Here is a 23,213-nt window from a genome sequence, read left to right as displayed (position 1 = left end):
TTTACCTCATTCAGACAGAAAGGGTAAAACCATGCTTCTCAGACAGCAGCACTTTTCTAATCAATTTTCTTCACATCACCATACCTCACTTTGAAGAATGACTTAATGGTCTGTCTTATCCTACACTTTAGTGATAAGTTTAAGGTGGTCCTTCTTTGTTGAAACATTGCTTAAATACCACAGCCTGCAAAAATCTCTCCTTAAACTCCAGATATGGGATTTTTCAATAAAGGTGTTTGTCATACTAATTATCTCTATTTGTAAATGTGCACAATGTATCTGTATCCGGTTTCAAATTGAAGGGTCACTTCTGCCAATTTCCACATAGACCTTTATTGAAAACACAGACTTGAATAGAGAACCACATGTTTAAACAACAAATAGCAGGGTAGCATACACAGGTGACTTAGTTCATCAGAAGCTCAATACTGAAAATATTGCAATCTGGACAGCAAGACAAATATCAACAAATATGTTTTCAGCTATAATATTCATTTGGCATCCACAAAGTGATCCAGCTCAAATCAAGAATTGGACAAAGTTAACATCAGCATTAAAATATAAGTTACAACATAAAACCAGACTCTGAAAACCAAAGCACTACTCAGGGCTCTTTGGGAACATAAGGCTGATCAAAGGCAGGTGGGTTATTCATATTAACTTTGTTGTCCCACCTCAGGATCATTTTGATTGTCTATTTGGACTTGTAGTTCCTTAGCAAGCTTCTCAAATTCATGGAATGCAGAAATAAGCGGCTCAAGATTGAAATCATCATCAATTAAGGACATAGTTCCATTTTTTATAATATTACTGATATTTTGAAACATCTTAATAACAATTTGAATATTATCATTTGTCTCTTCTATGTTAAAGAGACCCACAAATATTGACAGAGCTTTGGCACTGAATAGTTTTTTTGCCACAATAGCATTTTCAGACAAATTCAATAGCATTTTCAGAACATGGAACTTTGTTCTTGCATTGCCTGTGGTTAATAAGGAAAGAAATCCAGACATATAGTTGGCAACCAGTGTGTGGTAGTCAGTAGTTATTGTGAGATGTCTAAGCATCCTTAATCCAAGCAGCTGCTCAGGGGAACCCACACTATGAGCAAGGGTTTCCTCACACACTTGGCATATGAATGTCTCAATCATGTTGAGATTTGGATAAGGTGGAGCCATGTGAATCATATTTTCCAAAAAACTTGTCCTAACTCGGGAGGAAGGATAATTGAGCAGGGTTTCAATAAGTGAGACAACACCTGAATCCCGAATGAAATCTCGGGTAAATTGAGAAGCACTTCTCATACCCATTGCGATTTTAGATATTTCATGAATAAAAGGATCTCGGATTTTGTCCATTAATAGGAGGAGTTCTTCAAACTCTTCAGTACCAATTTTAAGCTCACACTGTATGCAGCTGCAGGACCAACTCTCAGCCTCTGCACTCTCCCTGGCCTTAAGATGCTCCCGAATTTCCCTGACTGACCTGTAGGATGGATCATACTGAAATGGGAATTCAGGTTCAACCTGTTCAGACTGAAGCAAAGATTCCTGGTCTTCTCCTTCTGGGGTAAATTCTGCATTCTTGGGCTTTCCCTCAAACATTTCAGAGAATACAGATGCTGCTTCTTCAGGAATTCTAAAGGAGCTTGGGGATGGGAAGCCAACCCCATGACAAAAGCCAGGTTTGAATTCAACAGTGACCTCTTCCCAGGTTTGGGGCCTGGATGATGCCTTAAGTTCCTCCTCAGCTGAATCTCTGAATCTGGAATTGGCCTTGTATACAGGACTGGGATTTAGGTCAAAGCAGGCCTCATCTCTATCCCAGAACCAGGACCCAAATATGGCCTCTTCTTCAGACTCTGGTCTGGGCTCTTCTCTGGCCACAGCCCCCAAACTAGACTTTTCCTCAGTCCAGAACAAGGATCCACCAATGGCCCCCTCCTCGGCCCCTGGTGTGGATTCACAGATGGCAGAAGCCCCAGCCTCCATACCTGCCTCCTTCTCTGCCCAGAACCAGGACCCAATAATGACTTCCTCTTCAAACCTGGGTTCTTGTTTGACCCTACCACTGTTATTAACATCTTTCTGGGCCCTGGGCTTCAAGATAGTATTAGGCTCTTCCTTGTCTCTGGTTCTGAATCTATTATTGCCCTCTTCTCCAGGCAAAAACCAGGACTCTTTATAGTACTCATCTTCAGACTCAGACTCAAAAAAGTCCTCTCTCTTTTTCCGGAGCTTGGACCCCATATTTGCCTCATCCTTAACTCTGGGCCTGAACAAGTTATTGGTGTTTTCTCCAGCCCACAAGCAAAATGGATTGCCAGACTCCTCTTCAGACCCAGACCAAGAATCAATATAGGGATCTTGCTTGGATCTGGGCCTGGACCTGGGGTTAGGCTGATGTTTAGCCCTGTGTCTGGACCTGGTATTGGCCTCTTCCCTGGGCCATGATCTGATACTGGCCTCTTCTCCAGCCCAGAAAGAAGACATTGTAGAGGTCTCATCTGCTGACCAGAATCCAGACTCGTTAGAGGCCTCCTCTCTGGCCCGGGGTCTGGGATAGCACCAAGACCCCGTATTAGCTTCCTCCCCTGATCCAAACCAGGGCTGGATTCCTGTCTGAACCTGGGGGCCAGGAAATGTCTCAGTGTCCACACTGACCAGCTCCCTATCCATAGGCAGGACCAAAGGTTTAGCAACTGACCCAGATTCAGTACTGACCAGTGGCCAAGCTACAGCATTGGTCTGGGTCAAACCTTCTGTTTGCGACATTGCCTCAGCCCCAAACTCAGTCTGGGCCCAAGCTTGGGCTTCATCCTTGGGCCTTGCCCCAGGGATTGCCTTGGCCTCAGTCTTAGGACGTGCTCCCCCGATTGCCCTCGCTTCAGCTTTAGGCCTTGCCCCAGCATTTGCTTGGGACTCGGTTTTGGGCCTTGCCCCAGCATTTGCCTGGGACTCAGTTTTGGGCCTTGCCCCAGCCACTGCCTGGGACTCAGTTTTGGGCCTTGCCCCAGCCACTGCCTGGGACTCAGTTTTGGGCCTTGCCCCAGGCATAGACTTTGTCTCAGTTTTGGGCCTTGCCCCAGGCATTACCTGTGCCTGGGTCCTAACCTTGGGTCTGACCACCAACGGGACTTCATTCTCTCTTTCAGCCCCACCCCCAACCTCTTCTCCAGCCTTCTTTTCAGGCTTTGCTTGGGCAGCAGGTTCAATCTCAGCCCCAGTCATGGTATGAGTTACAGAGGAAGCCCAGTCAAGTAACACCAACCCGGTCTCAGCCTCTACCTAAGATCTATCTTTACACTGTGATCTTTCAGTGATTTAAGTGGTATAGTTGGAAACAAATGTTAGAGTCAACCACCAGTCCAGTAATCAATCTCCTTCCAAAGCCTGGCCTCAGTCAGTGTCACAAAGTGCAGAAGAGGCACAACCAAGCTGGGAGATGGTGGGTGCAGACCTGTTGAGGGTGGTGATCAGCAGCAATTCCAACTCCACCAGAGCTGCCACTGGAAGTGGATCTACGGAAAGAGAATGATATGGTGCTTTAAATCTCTTCCAACTGCATCACCCCATGCAGAGATTCACAGAGCCTGGACCTTGAATGCTTAGTGGGACAACTGAAATATCAGAAAGTCTGTCACCCTCATTTTACCTCACACATTACCCCCCAGAGTTGCCATGTTACTTTGCCTACTACAAAACAGGTGTGAGGTTAGTGGGAAAGTGGGAAAGGCTGAAGAACCCCTAGACTAGACTCTAATCGCTCCTGGACCAGTGTTGATCTCCACTTCCCCACCAAAATTTGTACCCACTCTCATACCAACCTGCACGGTGCAATTTCTCCCTCCTTGCTTTGTTTCAGTGGTATTAAGCCCTATAGCAGAGAGCAGGCTGTCCTATGAAGAAATAAACATACAGGAGAAAATGAAGTCTGATGCTTGGCTGACAGACAGACACACTGAACCCGAATATAAAAATGTCTCTTTAAAGACCTAATTTGTCTAATTTTTCCTGTCTCATGATCCCTGCTTCCGGGTCTTCTCCTCGCATTCACAATCCAATCCACACCTACCCCAATGTTCCCAATATCTCCTGCAGGAAATGGACAAGGGATGCTGTGGCAGTGTGCAATTCTGGCAGAGTAGGACAGATGGATCAAACACACCCAAGAGGATCAAAGATACCTGCTATGATCTTACTCTGCAACTATCCCCAAAATTTTTGTCCTTCACACAAACCTCCAGAGATTTGAGCCGGTCTCCTCCTCCTTCCCTTCCCTGCAGAAATGAGCAGCTTTAAATCAGGCCTATGGGCAAACAGATGAAAAAGCATGAGGGTCAGGAGACCATGGTAGCACCTGGGCACTGGGTGGACGCTTAAACACCAAGGATGGAAGTCCACATATTATTTGTTTTTCAAACATTTAGAGTCCTCTTGGTAGAATATTCTCATTTTACATAAGGTCTATTTCAGAGTTCCAGGCATCGACATCTTCTCTTGACGTCACACTCTTCACATTGCTCCTTTCTCCAATTCTAAGGATTCACCACTAGGTGCACCACATCCCACTGACTTGCGCAGCATAAATTGGGGGAAGGGTTCCCGCATATTCTAGAAAACAGGTTGTGCAGTGGCACCTGTAATTATGACTTGCGTCTCACCCTCACCTCCTAGCCCACCTTTTCCTGCCTGGAATTCTGGGCGGAGATGAGGGAGGAAGGAAAGGGAAGTGCTTGGAAAGCTAATACGAAGGGGGAATTTTAGAAGGTACTCCTGGTTGCCTGACCTGTTGTGGTCGCAGTCACTCACCCCGTTTAGGTCTCCACTCATAGCTGCTGCCCATCCCCGCCCCCCCCCCCAGCCCCAACACACCTCCAGAAATCCAGGCCATTGTCCTGCTCCTCCTTTTTCTCAAGCCTTTCCTGTATGGATGCACCCTACGGGATGAAATCGCCAGAGCTAACACGCAGAGAAAAGACTTCGGCATCAAAAAGGCGCCTGTGGGAAGGGACAGCACCCTGGGCGCGGGGCACAACAGGCCCTTTTCCAGAATCAGGGCCCGAAGCAGCCGACACCACCGGCAACCCGCTCCCGCCAACTGCGCACAGAGCTCCGACGCACCCACCCGCCCGCCCCGGCGGCCTCCCTGGGTGCCCCCCACCCAAGCTGCCTCTCCGCCATTTCTTCCGCAGCACCCTTCCCCCGCCCCCGCCGCCGCCACAGCTCCCTGCCAGCACAGAAACGGTCGACGGCGGGTCGCGGGCGCCTGGAAAGCTGGCCGCGGAGTGGCGGGCGCAGTTCGCCTCCAGAGGATCCGAGGAAGCCTCTCCGGCCAGCCCCGGTGCCCCGGACCCGACCCAGGCCAGTCGCCGCCTCTCCTCGCCAGGGGTCCCGCGGCGTTGCGCACCTCTCTCAGGGACCAGCTACGACAGGGTCGCTTCCTCCTTGCCAGGCTGTCAGGGTCTGGGGTCCGGACAGCCTGTAAGCCAGGCGACAGTGGGGGTCCCCCGCCTCCCCCCACGACACCCCCACTTGCCCTCACAGGCTCAAGGTGCAAGTCGTCGGCCTCCCCCTCCTCTCGGAGCTCTGCACTCGGATTCCCACCGCCTTGCGTGCGGCCAGAATCGCAAAGAGGCGTCCCGCCCCCCGCGCCGCTGCACCAAACTGGGCAGGGGCTGCGCAGGATGCGGCACGAAACGCTCGCGGCGAGGGTGTCGGGAAGGGGGGCGGAGGGATACGGCGCGAACGGGCTCGACGCCCCCTCCCCGGCCCACCCTAGTTCCGACCCAGAGGGGGCGGGGCCAGGAGGAGCCCGAGCCTAAGGGGCGGGCTCACGGCAGCCCGCCTCTGCAGACCTCCGCGGGCGACCACCCCCTCGTTGCTGGCACTGCAACCTATGGGACCCGGGGACGGTTGGCGGTGGGGGCTGGGATCCAGAGGTCGGGGGCGGCGGGGAGGGAAGGTGTGTGGCAAACAGCGGCGGATGGATATCAACCGCCCCTCGGTGTGTGAGAACCCCCCCCCCCCCCCCCCGGCTGCTCAGTGTCTGTCCGCCTCCCTGTCCCCACTTCCGTCCACCATCCTAATTGGAGGCGGGTGGGCCAGGGGCTGTCAGGACAGCAGGCTGCGGGGAGAGGCGGCCTAAGGCCCGACTACCCTGGAGGTTCTGGGGTGGATGGCCCTCTCACTTTCTTCCTTCATCGCTTCGCGGGGCCACCGAAGGGAGGAGGGCGGGAAGGACCCCCACGGAGGCCTCACCACCGCGCCTTTTCTAAAGGAAGGCAGACCTACACCTTGACCCTGAGAAAACCAACCCCTGCTCTGCGCCCATTCTTTCTGCCACGCTGCTGTCTCCCTGCTCATTTAAACTGGTAGCATGCTTTGCCGTTTTGCAGTCCCCACAGTTGCCCAAGGAGGGCCTTTTTTCCTTGTCAGGACCCGCCCTGGGTCCTAGGCCCTTTCCTGTCTGTTGCCCCTATGGCCAGGGGTCGGGCGGCTCCTAGCTCCTCTTCAACTGTCCTATTAAGTCTTCTCTCGCAGTCACATCCAAGCTCTCATGATCTTTGGCCGTGTGGAGATGTGGGCAGGGGTTAGAACCAGCTTGGATCTCAGCCTCCTGCCATACACGCCTGTCTAGTTTCCCCAGCCATTCTTTGGAAGAAGGCCCCATCATGTACCTACTTCCCCAGGACAGAGCTTGCGGGTTCTTGAATCTTCTGATTCCTTTACCCCTACATCCTTCCTCTAGTCTTGAGCCCTTCCTTTCTGTGATCCACGGGGCAAACAGAGCAACGCGTTTAAGCAGGACTGTGGTTGAGCATGAACCTGCTGGGGCCCAGGTAGGTGCTGGCACTTTCACTATGATAGGCGGAATAAATGTCCCTCAATCATCCAGAAGCTGGAATAGGCAAGGAAGCAGATTCTGCCCGGGGTCCCTTAGAGAAATGAAGCCTGACCATCACCTTCAATTCAGACCAGTGAGGTCCGTTTTGTGTTCCCAACATCCAAGGCTGTTAAGCTAATACATTTGTGTTATTTTAAGCTGCCAAGAATGTGGTAATGTGTTACAGTAACAGTAGGAACTAAATTTACTCACCATCTTTTCTTGAAATTCCATTCCCCTTGATTTACTTTACTTGGCCCTAAACCCCTGGGAAGATCAATTTGGGGGCTCATCTCTTACCCCTATAACCACCCTCTCCAGCAATCCCCTGTCTCTGTTTTCTAAAGACAAGAGACTTTTGCAATGGCCTTTTAGGTTCATCTTAGAGAAAGTTGCCATTTGCTGAAAATCACTGATGGTTTTGATGATGAAAAGGAACTATATTCTTACCGTGAATGTTCATATATTTTCCTTTAGGTTTCACTTATATTTAAATACTTATTACAACTGTGCAATATTTAAGTGATAAAGAACCATCTGGAGATGATTCTATACAATATCTGGACTGACGATGGATGTCAATTATCAGAGGAGGGCTACTTTTGCTGTGCTGTTTAAATGGCTTTAGCTGAACTGTGGATCATTTTTTTCTTTATTACACAGCATACACTCTTGGGTGAATGCCAGCCTTAAAGAAGGGAGTCTGAGCTCTGCTGGGACCTGTGGGTGTGTGTGAATCTCCTTGCCTCCTTGAACTGTTCTTTCATTTTCTTAAATTCTCTGGTGCCTTTCATTCATTCCAGAAATACATATGAATACCTTTTTTATCCTAGGCACTGGAGATAAAGTAGAAACACAAATGAAAGAAATCTCTGTTCTTGTGGAGTCTACATTTACTTATAGTTTCTTACACAATTTCTTATCCTTAAAGTTTACAGATATATTCAAAATCACACCAACACAAACTTCTCTGATAATTCTAGATTTTGATTCCAAGATCTTTCTGACAGATGGTTGAGTCTACCAATAGCTGACAGATTTTGCTGTAAGACTTTTAAATACTTGTTGAACAATTTATTGTGAATTCATTTAAAGAACAGTCATTATTAAAAAAAAAAAAAAAAAAAGCGCACCTGAGTGGCTCAGTGGGTTAAAGCCTCTGCCTTTGGCTCAGGTCATGAGCCCAGGGTTCTGGGATGGAGTCCCACATCTGGCTCTCTGCTCAGCAGGGAGCCTGCTTCTCTGTCTCTCTCTGCCTGCCTCTCTGTCTACTTGTGATCTCTGTCAAATAAATAAATAAAATCTTAAAAAAAAAAAAGAAGAGTCACTATTACTCATTAACATTTCTTGAACTGAGAAAGGCCCTATTTTAAGATCTTTATGTGCATTAACTTACAACAATAGTGGGCAATATGGAATATTATCAAACTATATTACAACTATCTTCATGTAACAGGTAAGGAAACAAGCTCTGATAGATTAAGTTTCATCTTTAAAATCACAAAGCAAGGAAAAAAAGAGATTAAAGGATACTAATCTATGTCTAACTACTAAGCAGTATTTAATTCATCCTATAATGAATTCCAGTCTAACAGATTGCAGCAGCCATGGTTCCATATCCAGTGACTGCACTAGCATCTGTATTACCCTGACTTGCTCCTGAAATCTAAATCTTAGAATCAAATAACCTCCGATTGTTAAGCCTGTGATATAGAAGCAGCTGTGTTGATTTATCATAACTACAGCTCTGCCCCCAGCCCCATGCCCCACTTTCCACAAACATGCATGTGAACTGTCACAGTGGCATACATCTTGCTTTGGACCAGTAATTCATGGATTACACTTTTTGTGTTGTATCTAAAAAGTCATCATGAAACTCAGGGTCATCTAGATCAGCTTCTAGGAGTTTTATAGTTTTCATTTTATATTTTCCTCTGTGATCCCTCTTGAGTTAATATTTTTGAAAGAGCTAAGATTAGTGTCTAGATTCATTTTTTTTTTTTTTTTGCATGTAGGTGACCAGTGGGTTCATCACTATTCATAGAAAAGAGTGTAGTTTTCCCACTGAATTATCTTTATTCTTTTGTCAACAACTAGTTGATTATATTTGTGTGGATCTATTTCTGGCCTCTTTCTTCTGTTGTATTGATCTACTGGTCTTTTCTTTCAGCAAAACCATGCTGTCTAGATCACTGTAGCTTTATGGGCATTACTGAAGTTAGGTAATGTCTGTCATCTGCCTTTTTTCTCCTTCAGTATTGTATTTACTATTCTTGGTCTTTTGCCTTTCCATATAAACCTTAGAATCAGTTTGCTGATACCCACAAAATAACTTGTAGGGATTTTGAGTGGGATTGCATTGAATCTATAGATTAATTTGGGAACTAACATATTGAAAATATTGAGCCTCCCTATTCATGCTCATGGAATATCTTTCCACTTATTTAGATCTTTGACTTCTTTGATTGGTGTTTTACAGTTTTCCTCACATAGATTTTGTACATATTTTTGTAGAATTATACCTAAATATTTCACTTTGGTGCTAATATAAATGGTATTGTGTTTTTAATTTCAAATTCCAAATTTTCATTGCTGGTATATGGGAAAAAATTGAAATTTTTATATTAATTGAGTATCCTGCAAAAGTGCTATCGTTGCTCGTTAGTTCCAGGCTTTTTTGTTGATTATTTTGAGATTTTCTACAAAGATAGTCATGTCATCTGTGAACAACTACAGTTTTAATTCTTCCTTTCCCATCTGTATACCTTTATTTCCTTTTTTTCTCTCATTGCATTAATTAGGACTTCAAGTGCTATGTTAAACAAGAATGGTGAGTGGGGATATCCTTTCCTTGTTCCTGATCTTAGCAGAAAGCATCTTATTCTTATGTTAGTTGTAAATTTCTTGTAGATACTTCTTATTAAGTTTAAAGAATTCTCTTCTATTCCTAGTTTTTCAAGTTTTTATCATGAATGGGTGTGGAATTTTGCCAAATGCTTTATCTGCTCTGTTGACATGATCATATCATTTTTCTTCTTTAACCTTTGATGTGATTGATTACATTAATTGATTTTCAAAAGTTGAACTGTCTTGAATACTTGAAATACATTCTATTAGGTTGTAGTGTATATTCTTTTTATACATTGCTGGGGTTTATTGGCTAATATTTTGTGAGGATCTTTACACCTATCTGCCTGAAATATATTGGTCTATATTTTTCTCATTTTGTAATGATAGTTGTCTGGTTTTAGTATTAGGGTAATGCCAGTCTCAGAATTTTGGGAGGGAATTAGTTCCTCAGCTTCTATTTTCTTTGAGAGATTAGATAAAATTGGTATGATTAATTCCTTAAATGTTTTGTAGGATTCATCAGTGAATCCTAGTGCTCTTTCTTTTGAAAGGTTGTTAAGCATTGATTCAACTTCTTTAATAGTTATAGGTTTATGCAGATTACCTATTTATACTTGTGTTGGTTTTGATAAATTATGTCTTTTAAGGAATTGTTGCACTTCTTCTATGCTATCAATATTTGGATAAGGTTGCTCATACTATTCCTTTATTATCCTCTTAATGTCTGTAGAAACATTTCTCATATTAGCAATTTGTGTTTTTCCCTTTTTACTTAAATTGCCTAGTGACTTACAAATGTTATTAATCTTTTAGAGAAGCAACTTTTTTTGCTTTACTGAATTTCTCCATTGACTTCCTATTTTCATATAATTGATTTCTGCTCTAAGTTTTAGTATTTTTTCCTTCTGATTACTTTGGCTTTAATTTGCTCTTCTTTCTTTAGTTGTCTAAGGTGGAAGTTTCGATTATTGATGTTTAGATCTTTTATTTTTTAAAAATATATTCATTCAGTACTATAAATTTTTCTCTAAACACTGTTTTCCTGCATCCCACAATTTTGACAAATAATATTTTTATAAAAATTTTTTCAAAATATTTTAGTTTCCCTTGAGAGTTCTTTAACCTGGATGTTATTCAGAAGTGTGTTGGTTAATCTCCAGGTATTTTAGGGTTTTCCAGTTATTTTTCTGTAATTGATTTCTAATTTAATTTTATTGTGATCTGAGAACATAGTTTGATATCTATTCTTTTAAAAAATTTTAAGGTGTTTTATGTCCTAGGATATGGTCTACCTTGGTGAATATCCATGTGAGCTTGAGAAGAATGTATTCAGCTGTTTTGGATGAAGTATTTTATAAATGTTAATTAGATCCTTTTTATTGATGGTGCTGTTCAATTTGAAATAGTTTTTACTGATTTTATACCTACTGAATCCGTCAATTACTGATACAGGGGTATTGAAGTCTTCAACTGTAATAGTGGATTTGTCTATTTTTCCTTGCAGTTCTATCAGTTTTGCCTCATGTATTTCTGCACTCCGTTGTTAGGTGCATATGCAGTATTGTTATGTCTTCTCTGAGAATTGAGCTTCTTGTCACTATGTAATACCCCCCTATCCTGGTAATGTTTCATGCTCTGAATTCTGCTTTGTCTGAAATTAATAGATCTACTCCAGCTTTCATTTGTTTAATGTTAGCATGGTATTTTTTTCTCCATCCCTTTATTTTTAATCCATATCTTTATATTTAAAGTGTATTTCCTTTAGACTACATGTAAATAGGATCTTATTTTTTCAACTTACCCTGATAATCTCTTTCAATTGGTGCATTTAGACCATTGATGTTTAAAGTGATCATTGATATAGTTGGATTAATAACTACGTATTTGTTACTGTTTTCTATGTTGCCTTTTCTTTCTTTTTCCTCTTTTTCAGCCTTTCCTATTTTAAATTGTACATTTTATCATCTTCTCTCTTAGCGTATCAATGATATTTCTGTTTTTATTTTGTTTTAGTCATTGCCCTAGGTTTGCAATATACATTTACAATATATCCAAGTTCACTTTCAAATAACACCATACTGCTTCACAGGTAGTACATGTACATTATAATAGAGTATTTCCGATTCCTCCCTCTCATCCCTTATAACATTGCTGTCATTCATTTGACTTATCTAATACACTGTAATCACCACAGATACTGTTGATATTGTTTTGAACAATTTATTATCTGTTAAATCAATTAAGAATAAAAAGAGATTTCATTTTACCTTAATTTATTCCTTCTCCAATACTCTTTTTAAAACTAAGAGAGTTTCTGAGTTTCTGACCTATACTATTTCCCTTTCTTCTGAAGAATTTTGATTACAATCCCCTGCAGCACAGGTCTACAGGGGACAAATTCTCTATCTTTTTTTGTCTGAAAATGTCCTTATTTTTCCTTCATATTGGAAGAATAATTTTGCTTGATACAGAATTCTATGTTGGTGCTTTTTTTCTTCCTTCAACATTTTAAATATTTCACTCCACCCTTTTCTTGCTTGCAAGGTTTCTGAAGAGAAATCTGATGAAATCCTTACCCTGCCCCTCTATTAGTTATGTGATCTGTTTCTCTGGATGTTTTTCAATATTTTCTCTTTGTCTTTGATATTCTGCCCTAGTAGGGGAGGAGGAGTAGAAGGAGAGGGAGAGGAAGAATCTTTTTTTTTTTTTTAAATTAAATTTATTTATTTATTTAAACATATAATGTATTTTTATCCCCAGGGGTACAGTTCTGTGAATCGCCAGGTTTACACATTTCACAGCACTCATCATAGCACATACCCTCCCCAATGTCCATATCCCCATCACCCTCTCCTGTCCCCCCTCCCCACAGCAACCCTCAGTCTGTTTTTTGAGATTGAGTCTTTTATGGTTTGTCTCCCTCCCAATCCCACCTTCTTTCATTTTTTCTTTTCCTGCACCCCCAACCCCCCCCCCCCCCATTGCATCTCCACTTTTTCATATCAGGGAGATCATATGATAGTTGTCTTTCTCCAATTGACTTATTTCACTAAGCATAATACCTGGAGAGGGAGAATCTTAAGCAGGCTCTATACCCAGTGCAGAGCCTGATGTGAGGCTCAACCCCATGACCCTAAGGTTGGGACCTGAGCATAAATAGTCAGACGCTTAACTGACTGAGCCACCCAGGTTCCCAGATAGTCTTCCACTTGAATATGATATGCATAAGTATGTATTTTCTGGGTTTTATCCTGATTTATGTGTTCTAAGCTTCCTAGACCTGTGGTTTGGACTGTGCCATTAATTTTGGAAAGTTCTCCACCACTATTACTTCAAATAGTTCCTCTGTTCCTTTCTTTTCTCTTGTTCTGGTATTTCTAATGCAAGTATATTACCTCTTTTGTAATTGTCCCCTAGCTCATGGATATTTTGTTCAGTCTTTTTCCTCCTTTATCTCTTTGTATTCTCTTTTGGAAGATTCTACTGACATTTTCTGAAGGACATTGATTCTATTATCAGACATGTAGAGTCTACTGTAGAACCCAACAAAGACAGTTTTCATTTCTTTTGCACTGTTTTTTATTTCTAGCATTAACTTCTGAATTTTTCTTAGGGTTTCTATCTCTGTGCTTATATTACCTATACATTTTTTAATATTTTCTACTTTTCCCATTAGAGCACTTAGCATATTAACCATAGTTGTTTTACAATCCTGGTATGAAAATTTCAAAATTTCTACCATATCTAAATCTGGTTTTTGCTCTATTTCTTGATAGAGTGGTTTTTTTGTTTGTTTTTGTTTTTTGGCTTTTGGTATGCCTCGAAAGTTTGGTTAAAAGACAATATGAGTTAAGGAAACTGATATAAATAGGCCTTTAGTGTGAGGTTTTATGTTTCTATGGATAGAGAAGTTAGACTGTGTATATTATACTGTTTGCTGTAGCTATATATGTCAGAGGCTAAATTTTTTTCTGATTTGTATCCCCTGTTATCTTTGTGTTTCCTTAGAGACTTTTTTTTTTTTTTTTTTTTTTTTTTTTACAGAAATATGACCTTGCTGCAACTGGGAAGGCTTCTTTATACTATAGGTGATATAAATGATGTACTTAACAAGGATATCACATTTAGCTTTTATCTTAATATTTAAAAAATATGCTAAAGTAAGCCCTATCCTCAATTTAGGACTTGAACCCGTGACCTCGAGATCAAGAGTCACATGCTTTACCAACTGAGCCAGCCAGGCACCCCTGTTATCTTAATATTTCAAGAGGAATGTGCAAACATCAATGAACCGTGTTTCCAAAATTTTATCCCATTGAGCAGTAGGTCAGCAGGATGTTAATGGGTATCCCATTTTTAATCTCATTTAATGAAATTGGGAAATGTTGCTATAGAAAGCCCTAAAATATTTTGATTAAAATGATGTGAAGGACCTATGAATGAGATTAAAAGAGAAGGGATTTTTATAGGAGTAAAATAAAACTGAGGAGAGAACGAGTAGCTGTAAGTAAGAGGGTTATGATCAGCTGAATATAGCATAGCTGTTTTTTCTCCATAACGTCAGAAATTGACATATTGAACCAAGAGAGAGATAGATGAAAAATGGACTGCCTCATTGCTTCTTGGCCCTTTCACTTAGATCAATTGTAGAAATGGACTGCCTAATGAAGGTGTGAGAGGAAAATATTAAATTATTGTGAGAGAGCATATCATATTCAACTTTGGACACATAATAGGAAAAGCAGAAAACCATTTAAAAACAATGTATGTATCTTGCTTCCTGGAGCTGTGAGACAGGTGACCCTTTGAATTTCTTTCTCACTCCAGAATTACAGGATGCTAGTACTGAGTACCAGCCAATGAGGGTAGAAACTTTTCTTAAATAAAGTCTAAGATGTAACTTCCTTCAGCTTAATCTGCTGTTATTATACATGAGCCTTATTGAAAGGTGTGGAGGAAATGGGAAACAATCCATAGTTCTATTATTAGGTCTCAATGTTGTAGTGAGTTTTTGTCCCTAACTGTGACCTTCACAAATGTTTCTCGGATTTTTTCCCCTTTTATGTGAGATAAGAAGTCTACAGTGAGCAAGGGTTGTGTATTTTTATCTGGTCTGTGATCTCACAAGTGTTTCTTAGCTTTTTTCCTCCCATGTCAAAACAGGAAAGTTAGACGGGGCAAGAACTGAAAAAAAAAATGCCTTTCCCCAGGTGAGGTAATGCTCTTCTAGACTTTTCCCATTCAGAGTAAGTAATTTTAATGGAGAATGCTGTGAATATATTCCAGATGGTACTCTTCCTCTCTTGCTATATCTATGAGGGGACATTTCTTGGCTCTTCACTATGAGAACTGAATTGTTTTCCTGAAGGTCAAATCCACAAAAGCTATCTAAGGCTTACCCACAGAAATCCATGTAAGACTATGACATACAGAATACCTAACTCTCCCACTGGTCCACACTCAGCTTAGAGCAATTTATCAAAATTACCTTTCAAGTGTTCCTACCAGTTTATGGCTCCAGTGGACTCTACTTTAGGTAAGCAAATCTCAACTATGATTCTGAATTTGTCTGTTTCTCCACACATTAAGGTGGTGGTGGTTTGTCCTAGAAACTTGGTGTTTCAGTTTGTTGAGTTTTTTTCTTTAAGTTTGGGAGTGATGGCTTCCAAGCTCTTTATATATTGTGGCAGAAACAAAAATTTTGGATAAAATACTTTTATATTTATGTTATTTGAAGATGTACTGATAGTTTTTCTTAAGTGTCTGGAGGCCCCCCTCTTCCTTGTTCAAATACTCAAATTAACCACTGGATAAGTGTTACTGTGACCCCGTAAAGGAAGTAACAAAAGGTAATTGTATTTTTTTTTTTTTTTTTTTTTTACAACTAAGAGTTATTTAACAGAAGTTGAGCTAGAAATCCTACTCCTAGGAATATTCTGTAAGGAAAGAGCTAAGGATGTGCAAATCAATTTAGCTACAAGTACAGCAATCCTGTTATCCCTTCAACTATGGGATGTCTGTAGGGAAGAAAAACACCACAGAGGGAGTGTACTAAAAGTGTTAATGGAAACAGAAAAAGTGAGAAAAGTAATCCAGGTGCCAGCACACACAGACACCTACACAATGCACAGATTTTCAAGGTCTGTATTAAATATTCTGGAATTTGTCCAGGTGATTATGCTGAGTGAAAGAGAGCAAAAACTGTAACTGGACTGAAACAAATAAAAATACCTAAGCGAAATGTACCATTTAGCAACAGAAATTTGCCACATGGATGTTTATCACAGAATTGTTTATAATAGGGAAAAAAAAGATACTTAAGTACACGAGTATCAAAAATTTGTTAATTATGACAAGCTCAGGAGATGCTATGCCAACAATAAATGGAAGTGTCTATTTCAGAAACACCTTGTCAGCATTGGCTATTATGAACTTTTATTTTTGTCAATATTATGGGTAAAAACTGGAATACTATTATTTTGATTTGTATTTCTACAATTGTGCATGAGCCTATCAATCAAGACATGATGCATTATGTTGCAGTAACAAACATTTCCTGAATTTCAGTAACTTAAAACAACAAAAATGTATTTCTTGTTCACACTACATACCCAACACACGTTGGCTGGGGGCTCTGCTTACTAAGATTAAAGTGATGAGGTTCTCCACATCCTTACCAACATTTGGAAAACAGTACAGAGGTCCCTCAACAAGTTAAAAATAGAACTACTCTAAGATCCGGGGTGCCTGGGTGGCTAGGCAGGGAGGCTGCCTTCCCCCCCACCCCCACCAACCCCTGCCTGCTTCTCTGCTTACTTGTGATCTCTCTCTGTCTCTGTCAACTAAATAAATAAAATATTTTTAAAAAAAGAACTCCTCTAAGATCCAAAAATTGCACTACTAGGTTTTTATTTACCCAAAGAATATAAAAACACCAATTCAGTCAGATACATGCACCCCAATGGTTATAGCAGCATGATCAACTATAGCCAAATTATGGAAAGAGTCCAAATGTTCATCAACTGATGAATGGATAAAGAAGATGTTATATGTATATATATACATACACACACACAATGGAATATTACTCAACCATCTAAAAGAGTGAAATCTTTTTTTAAAATTTGTATGTACGTATATATGTATGTATTTTTTATTGTTTTATGTTAATCACCATACAATGCATCATTAGTTTTTTAAATTTTTATTTTATTTCATTTCTATTTTTAAAAATTTCTTTCAGCATAACAGTATTCATTGTTTTTGCACCACACCCAGTGCTCCATGCAATCCGTACCCTCCCTAATACCCACGACCTTGTTCCCCCAACCTCCCAGCCCCCGCCCCTTCCACACCCTCAGGTTGTTTTTCAGAATCCATAGTCTCTCATGGTTCACCTCCCCTTCCAATTTCCCTCAACCCCCTTCTCCTCTCCATCTCCCCATGTCCTCCACGGTATTTGTTATGCTCCACAAATAAGTGAAACCATATGATAATTGACTCTCTCTGCTTGACTTATTTCACTCAGCATAATCTCTTCCAGTCCCGTCCATGTTGCTACAAAAGTTGGGTATTCATCCTTTCTGATAGAGGCATAATACTCCATAGTGTATATGGACCACATCTTCCTTAGTGTTCCAGAATTCATTGTTTATGCACCACACCCAGAGCTCCATGCAATATGTGCCCTCCATAACACCTACCACCAGGCTCACCCAACCTCCTACTCCCGCTCCCCTCCAAAACTCTCACTTTGTTTCTCAGAGTTCACAGTCTCTCATGGTTCGTCTCTCCCTCCAATTTCCCCCAACTCACTTCTTCTTCATTAGTTTTTGATGTCGTGTTCAAAGAGTCATTGTTTATGTAGAGGACCCAGTGCTCCATGCAATACTTGCCCTCCACAATACCCACCATCAGGCTCACCCATCCCCTCACCAGCCTCCCCTCTAAAAGCCTCAGTTTGTTTCTCAGACTCCACAGTCTCTAATGGTTTGTTTCCTCCTCTAACTTCCCTCTCTTCACCTTTCCCTTCCTTCTCCTAATGTCCTCCATGTTATTCCTTATGCTCCACAAGTAAGTGAAACAATATGATAACTGACTCTCTGCTTGACTTATTTCAGTCAGCATAATCTCTTCCAGTCCCATCCATGTTGATGCAAAAGTTGGGTATTCATCCTTTCTGATGGCTGAGTAATATTCCATTGTATATATGGACCACGTCTTTTTTGTCCATTCATCTGTTGAAAGGAATCTCAACTCTTTCCACAGTTTGGCAACTGTGGCCACTGCTGCTATGAACAATGGGGTACATATGGCCCTTCTTTTCCCTACATCTACATCTTTGGGGTAAATACCCAGTAGTGCAATTGCTGAATCATAAAGTAGCTATATTTTTAATTTCTTAAAGAATCTCCACACTGTTTTCCAAAGTGGATGCACCAACTTGCATTCCCACCAACAGTATAAGAGAGTTCCCCTTTCTCCACATCCTCTCCAACCCATGTTGTTTAATGTCTTGTTAATTTTGGTCATTCTAACTGGTGTAAGGTGGTATCTCATGTGGTTTGATTTGGATTTCCCTGATGGTTAATGATGATGAATATTTTTTCATGTGCCTGTTAGCCATTTGTATGTCTTCATTGGACAAGTGTCTGTTCATTTATTCTCCCAATTTTTTTGACTTGATATCTGTTTTTTTGGGTGGTGAGTTTAAGAAGTTTAAAAGAATGAAATCTTGGCATTTGCAACAACATGGATGGAGCTAGAGACTATTATGCTAGGCAAAATAAGTCAGTCAGAGAAAGGCAAATACTATATTGTTTCACTCATATGTGAAACTTAAGAAACAAAACAAAGGATCATGACAGGGAAAGAGATAGGCAAACAAAGAAACAAACTGTCAGCTATAAAGAACAAACTGATGGTTACCAGAGGGGAGGTGGGTGAGGGGATAGGTTAAGTAAGTGACAGGGATTAAGGAGTGCACTTGTGATGAGTACCAGCTGTTATATGGTAGTGTTGAATCACTATGTTGTATACCTGAAACTAATATTACACTGTATGTTAACTAACTGGAATTTAAATAAAAACTTTAAAAAATAAACTGATGAAATAGTCACTATATGGAACTTTACTGGATACCATGGAATAGGAAGACAGATCATGAGAAATCATAATGACTATTAAAAGTGCCCCCTAAGAGTTTCTCCCCAGAATTGACAAAAATTTTTCTGTTCCATTTTATTGATTAAAGCAAGGTATGTGGCCAAAGCTGTAATTAAAATTAGTGGTGGAGGCACCTGTGTGGCTCAGTCATTGAGCATCTGCCTTTAGCTGAGGTCATGATTCAGGGTCCTGGGATCGAACCCCACATCGGGCTTCCTGCTTGGCGGGAAGCCTGCTTCTCTCTCTCCCACTCCCTCTGCTTGTGTTCCCTCTCTCACTGTGTCTTGCTCTGTCAAATAAATAAGTAAAACCTTTAAAAAAATGAGTGGGGGAAGTACAGGTCTAAGTGTTTGGGAAATTAAACAGCAGGAAATCTTAGTGAACACTAATAACAAAAAACAGTCTCAAATCTTGTCATTGAGTATTGCAAATTCAGTTAACTTCCTGTGAACTGAACTATTTACTGTTTGCTTACTCAGTTTTCTTTTTAAAAATTTAATTTAATTTTTTCAGTGTTCCAAGATTCATTATTTATGCACCACACCCAGTTCTCCATGCAATATATGCCCTCCTTAATACGCACCACCAGTTTTCCATTGTGTTATTCACTCCACTGATTTGTACTATTTCTTTGTAAAATCTGAAAGCTAGTCTATAAATTGCACCTATATTCTAGCTAGTGTTTCCATTATATGCTATTTTTACTTGTTTATAGTATTTTACAACAGCTTTATTGAGATACAATTCATATGCCATACAATTCACAAATTTAAGGTGTACAATTCAATAACTTTTAATATATTCAAAGAGTTGTAAATTCATCAAAATCAACTTTGTAATGTTTTCATTACCCCAAGAATCTATCCTTCAGCTCTTAATTGTCTGACTCCATTGCCCCTGTTCCCAAACCAGAGGCAACAACTAATCTGCTTTGGTCTGTTCTGGATGGATCATATAAATGGAATCATAAAATTGGTGGTCCTTTGTTACTGTCTTCTTTCACTTATCATGTTATAACATGTATCACTATTTCATTGTTTTGTTACTAAACATTATCCCATTTTATTAATATACCACATTTAATTTACCAATTTATCAGTTAAATGGGCATTTGTGTTGTTTCCGTTTACTGGCTACTATGCCAGTATGAGCAGTACTATGAGCAATGCTGCTACAAACATTTGTGGACATTTTACATGGATATTTGTATTCATTTCCATTTCCATTTCTCGTGGATGTATTCCTAAGAGTGGAATTGCTGGAACATATGGCCACCATTTGAAGAATTATCAGGTGTTTACCAAAGCAACTGCACCATTTTACATTCCCACCAGTAATACATGAGGATTCCAATATCTCCATATCCTTGACAGTACTTACTATTAACTGTCTTTTATATCATAGTCATCCAAGTGGATGTGAAATAGCATCTTCTTACATTTTTGGTTTGCATTTTCCTGATGGCTGATGATGTTGAGCATCTTTTCATGTGATTATTGGCCATTTTAATATCTTCCTTTAATATCTAACCAAATCCTTTGACCATTTTATAATCGGGTTATTTATCTCTTTTTTATTGAGTTGACCTTATTGAATTGGAACATTCTTTATACATTCTAGATCCATGCCCCTTACCAAATAAATGATTTGTAAAACATAACATTCTGTGGGTTCACTTTTCACTTATTTAATTATGTCTTTTGAAGCACAAAAGGTTCTAAGTTTGATGATATCCTATTTTCCTATTCTTCTGTTTGTTGTATTTTTGGTATTATATTTGACAAACTATTGCCTAATCCAAGGTCACATAGCATTATACCTATTTTTTCCTCTAAGGGTTTTATAGTTTTAGGTCTTATATGTAAGTTTTTGATCAAGTTTTTATATATGAGGTGAGGGTCAAAATTATTGACCCTGGGAGTCAAAATTATTTCTTTTATATGCTCCTACTCAGTTGTCCCAGCACCATTGTCAAAACTAAATAAATGTGATGATTTATTTCTGGACTTTCAATTCTATTTAGTATTGATATATGTGTATATATATACATATATATGTGTATACATATATACTCACATATATATGTGTATATATGTATACACATACACACCTCATATGTGTATATATACATATATATGTGTATATATACACATACATATATATCACATCTCAATAATGATACATACATACATCTCATATGTGTATATATATATTTCATCTCAATATTGATACATACATACCTCTATCTCATATATATGTATATATGTCATATATATATATATATCTTTATCTTTATGTGTGTCAAGACACACACAGAGTCTTGATTACTGTAGCTTTACTGAAATTTAATAGTGGGTCTTCCAACTTCATTATTTTAAAAATTTGTTTTGGCAATTCTGGATCCCTTGAATTTCCTTGTAAATTTTAGAGGTAGCTTGTTAATTCCTGCAAAAAAAGAAGGCTGTACACATGCAGAAGAATAAAACTGAACCATTTCCTTACACCACACACAAAAATAGACTCAAAATGGATGAAAGACCTCAATGTGAGAAAGGAATCCATCAAAATCCTTGAGGAGAACACAGGCAGCAACCTCTTCAACCTCAGCCACAGTAACTTCTTCCTAGAAACATCACCAAAGGCAAGGGAAGCAAGGGCAAAAAAGAACTACTGGGACTTCATCAAGATCAAAAGCTTTTGCACAGCAAAAGAAGCAGTTAACAAAACCAAAAGACAACTGACAGAATGGGAGAAGATATTTGCAAATGACATATCAGACAAAGGGCTAGTATCCAAAATCTATAAAGAACTCAGCAAACTCAACACCCAAAGAACAAATAATCCAATTAAGAAGTGGGAAGAAGACATGAACACATTTCTGCAAAGAAGACGTCTAGATGCTCCATATCCCTTGGCATCAGGAAAATACAAATCAAAACCACAATGCCACCTCACACCAGTCAGAATGGCTAAAATTAAGAAGTCAGGATGAATGGATAAGGAAGATGTGGTCCACATACACTATGGAGTATTATGCCTCCATCAGAAAGTACGAATACCCAACTTTTGTAGCAACATGGACGGGACTGGAAGAGATTATGCTGAGTGAAATAAGTCAAGCAGAGAAAGTCAATTATCATATGGTTTCACTTATTTGTGGAGCATAACAAAAAGCATGGAGGACACAGGGAGTTAGAGAGAAGGGGGTTGGAGTAAATTGGAAGGGAAGGTGAATCATGAGAGACTATGGACTCTGAAAAACAATCTGAGGGGTTTGAAATGGCAGGGGGTTGGGAGGTCAGGGTACCAGGTGGTGGGTATTATAGAGGGCACGGATTGCATGGAGCACTAGGTGTGGTGAAAAAATAATGATACTGTTATGCTGAAAATAAATACATGAAAAAAAAAAAAGAATTCAGGAAACTGATGGTGGTGAGGGTGCAGAGAAAGGGGAACTGTCACACTGTTGGTGGAAATGCAAACTGGTACAGCCACTCTGCAAAACAGTATGGAGGTTCCTCAAAAAGTTGAAAATAGAGCTACCCTATGACCCAGCAATCACACTACTGGGTATTTACCCTAAAGATATAAATGTAGTGATTTGAAGGGGCACGTGCACCTCAATGTTTATAGCAGCAATGTCCACAATAGTCAAACTATGGAAAGAACCTAGATGTTCATCAACAGATGAATGGATAAAGAAGATATGGTATATACATACAGTGAAATACTATGCAGCCATCTAAAGAAATTAAACCTTGCCTTTTGCAATGACATGGAGGGAACTAGAGGGTATTATGCTGAGAGAAATAAGTCAGAGAAATAAGTCAATCAGATCATATGATCTCGCCGATATGAGGAATTTGAGAGGCAAAGTGGGGGACTTTGGGGGGCAGGGAAGGAAAAAAATGAAACAAAATAGGACAGGAGGAAGACAAAACATAAGAAACTCTTAATCTCACAAAACAAACTGAGGGTTGCTGGGGGTTGGGGGGGTAGGGAGAGGATAGTTGGGTTATGGATACTGGGGAGGGTATGTGCTATGGTGAGTGCTGTGAAATGTGTAAGCCTGATGATTCACATACCTGTACCCCTGGGGCAAATAATACATTATATGTTAATAAAAATAATTTTTTAAAAAGAACATTCTCCTACATAACCAAACTACCATTATCACTAGCAGTAAGATCAACTATAATCTGATCTACTCTACATTAAAATTTTCCCAGTTGTTCCAAAATGTGGTTTATAGCAGTTTTAGAAACCAGATTCCAATCAAGAATCACATATACATTTGTTGTTATATTTCT

The 23,213-nt window shown here is 40.2% G+C and overlaps 1 protein-coding gene across 14 annotated transcripts in view; it reads right to left on the bottom strand.

The window, feature by feature from the left end:
* Nucleotides 1–308: 308 nt before the first annotated feature.
* GPRASP2 (G protein-coupled receptor associated sorting protein 2) overlaps nt 309–23,213 on the bottom strand; it is a 140,895-nt gene continuing 117,990 nt past the window's right edge. For 6 of the 14 annotated variants that reach the window (XM_059158266.1, XM_059158267.1, XM_059158265.1 and 3 more), the window contains exons 3-5: nt 4,244–4,311; nt 3,830–3,901; nt 309–3,523 (exon numbers count right to left, since the gene is read on the bottom strand). In XM_059158266.1, coding sequence (XP_059014249.1) covers nt 657–3,233 — 2,577 coding nt within the window. In that variant the 5' untranslated portion in view covers nt 3,234–3,523; nt 3,830–3,901; nt 4,244–4,311 and the 3' untranslated portion in view covers nt 309–656. Of the gene's footprint in view, nt 3,524–3,829; nt 3,902–4,243; nt 4,312–4,877; nt 5,004–5,412; nt 5,683–23,213 lie in introns of those variants that run through there. The other 8 variants (XM_059158256.1, XM_059158261.1, XM_059158260.1 and 5 more) reach the window with 8 other exon arrangements.

This window comes from Mustela lutreola, chromosome X (genome assembly GCF_030435805.1).
Source record: "Mustela lutreola isolate mMusLut2 chromosome X, mMusLut2.pri, whole genome shotgun sequence".
NCBI lineage: Eukaryota > Metazoa > Chordata > Mammalia > Carnivora > Mustelidae > Mustela > Mustela lutreola.
The sequence above is the reverse complement of the archived record's forward strand: the minus strand, read 5'-3'. Positions and strand labels throughout refer to the sequence as shown.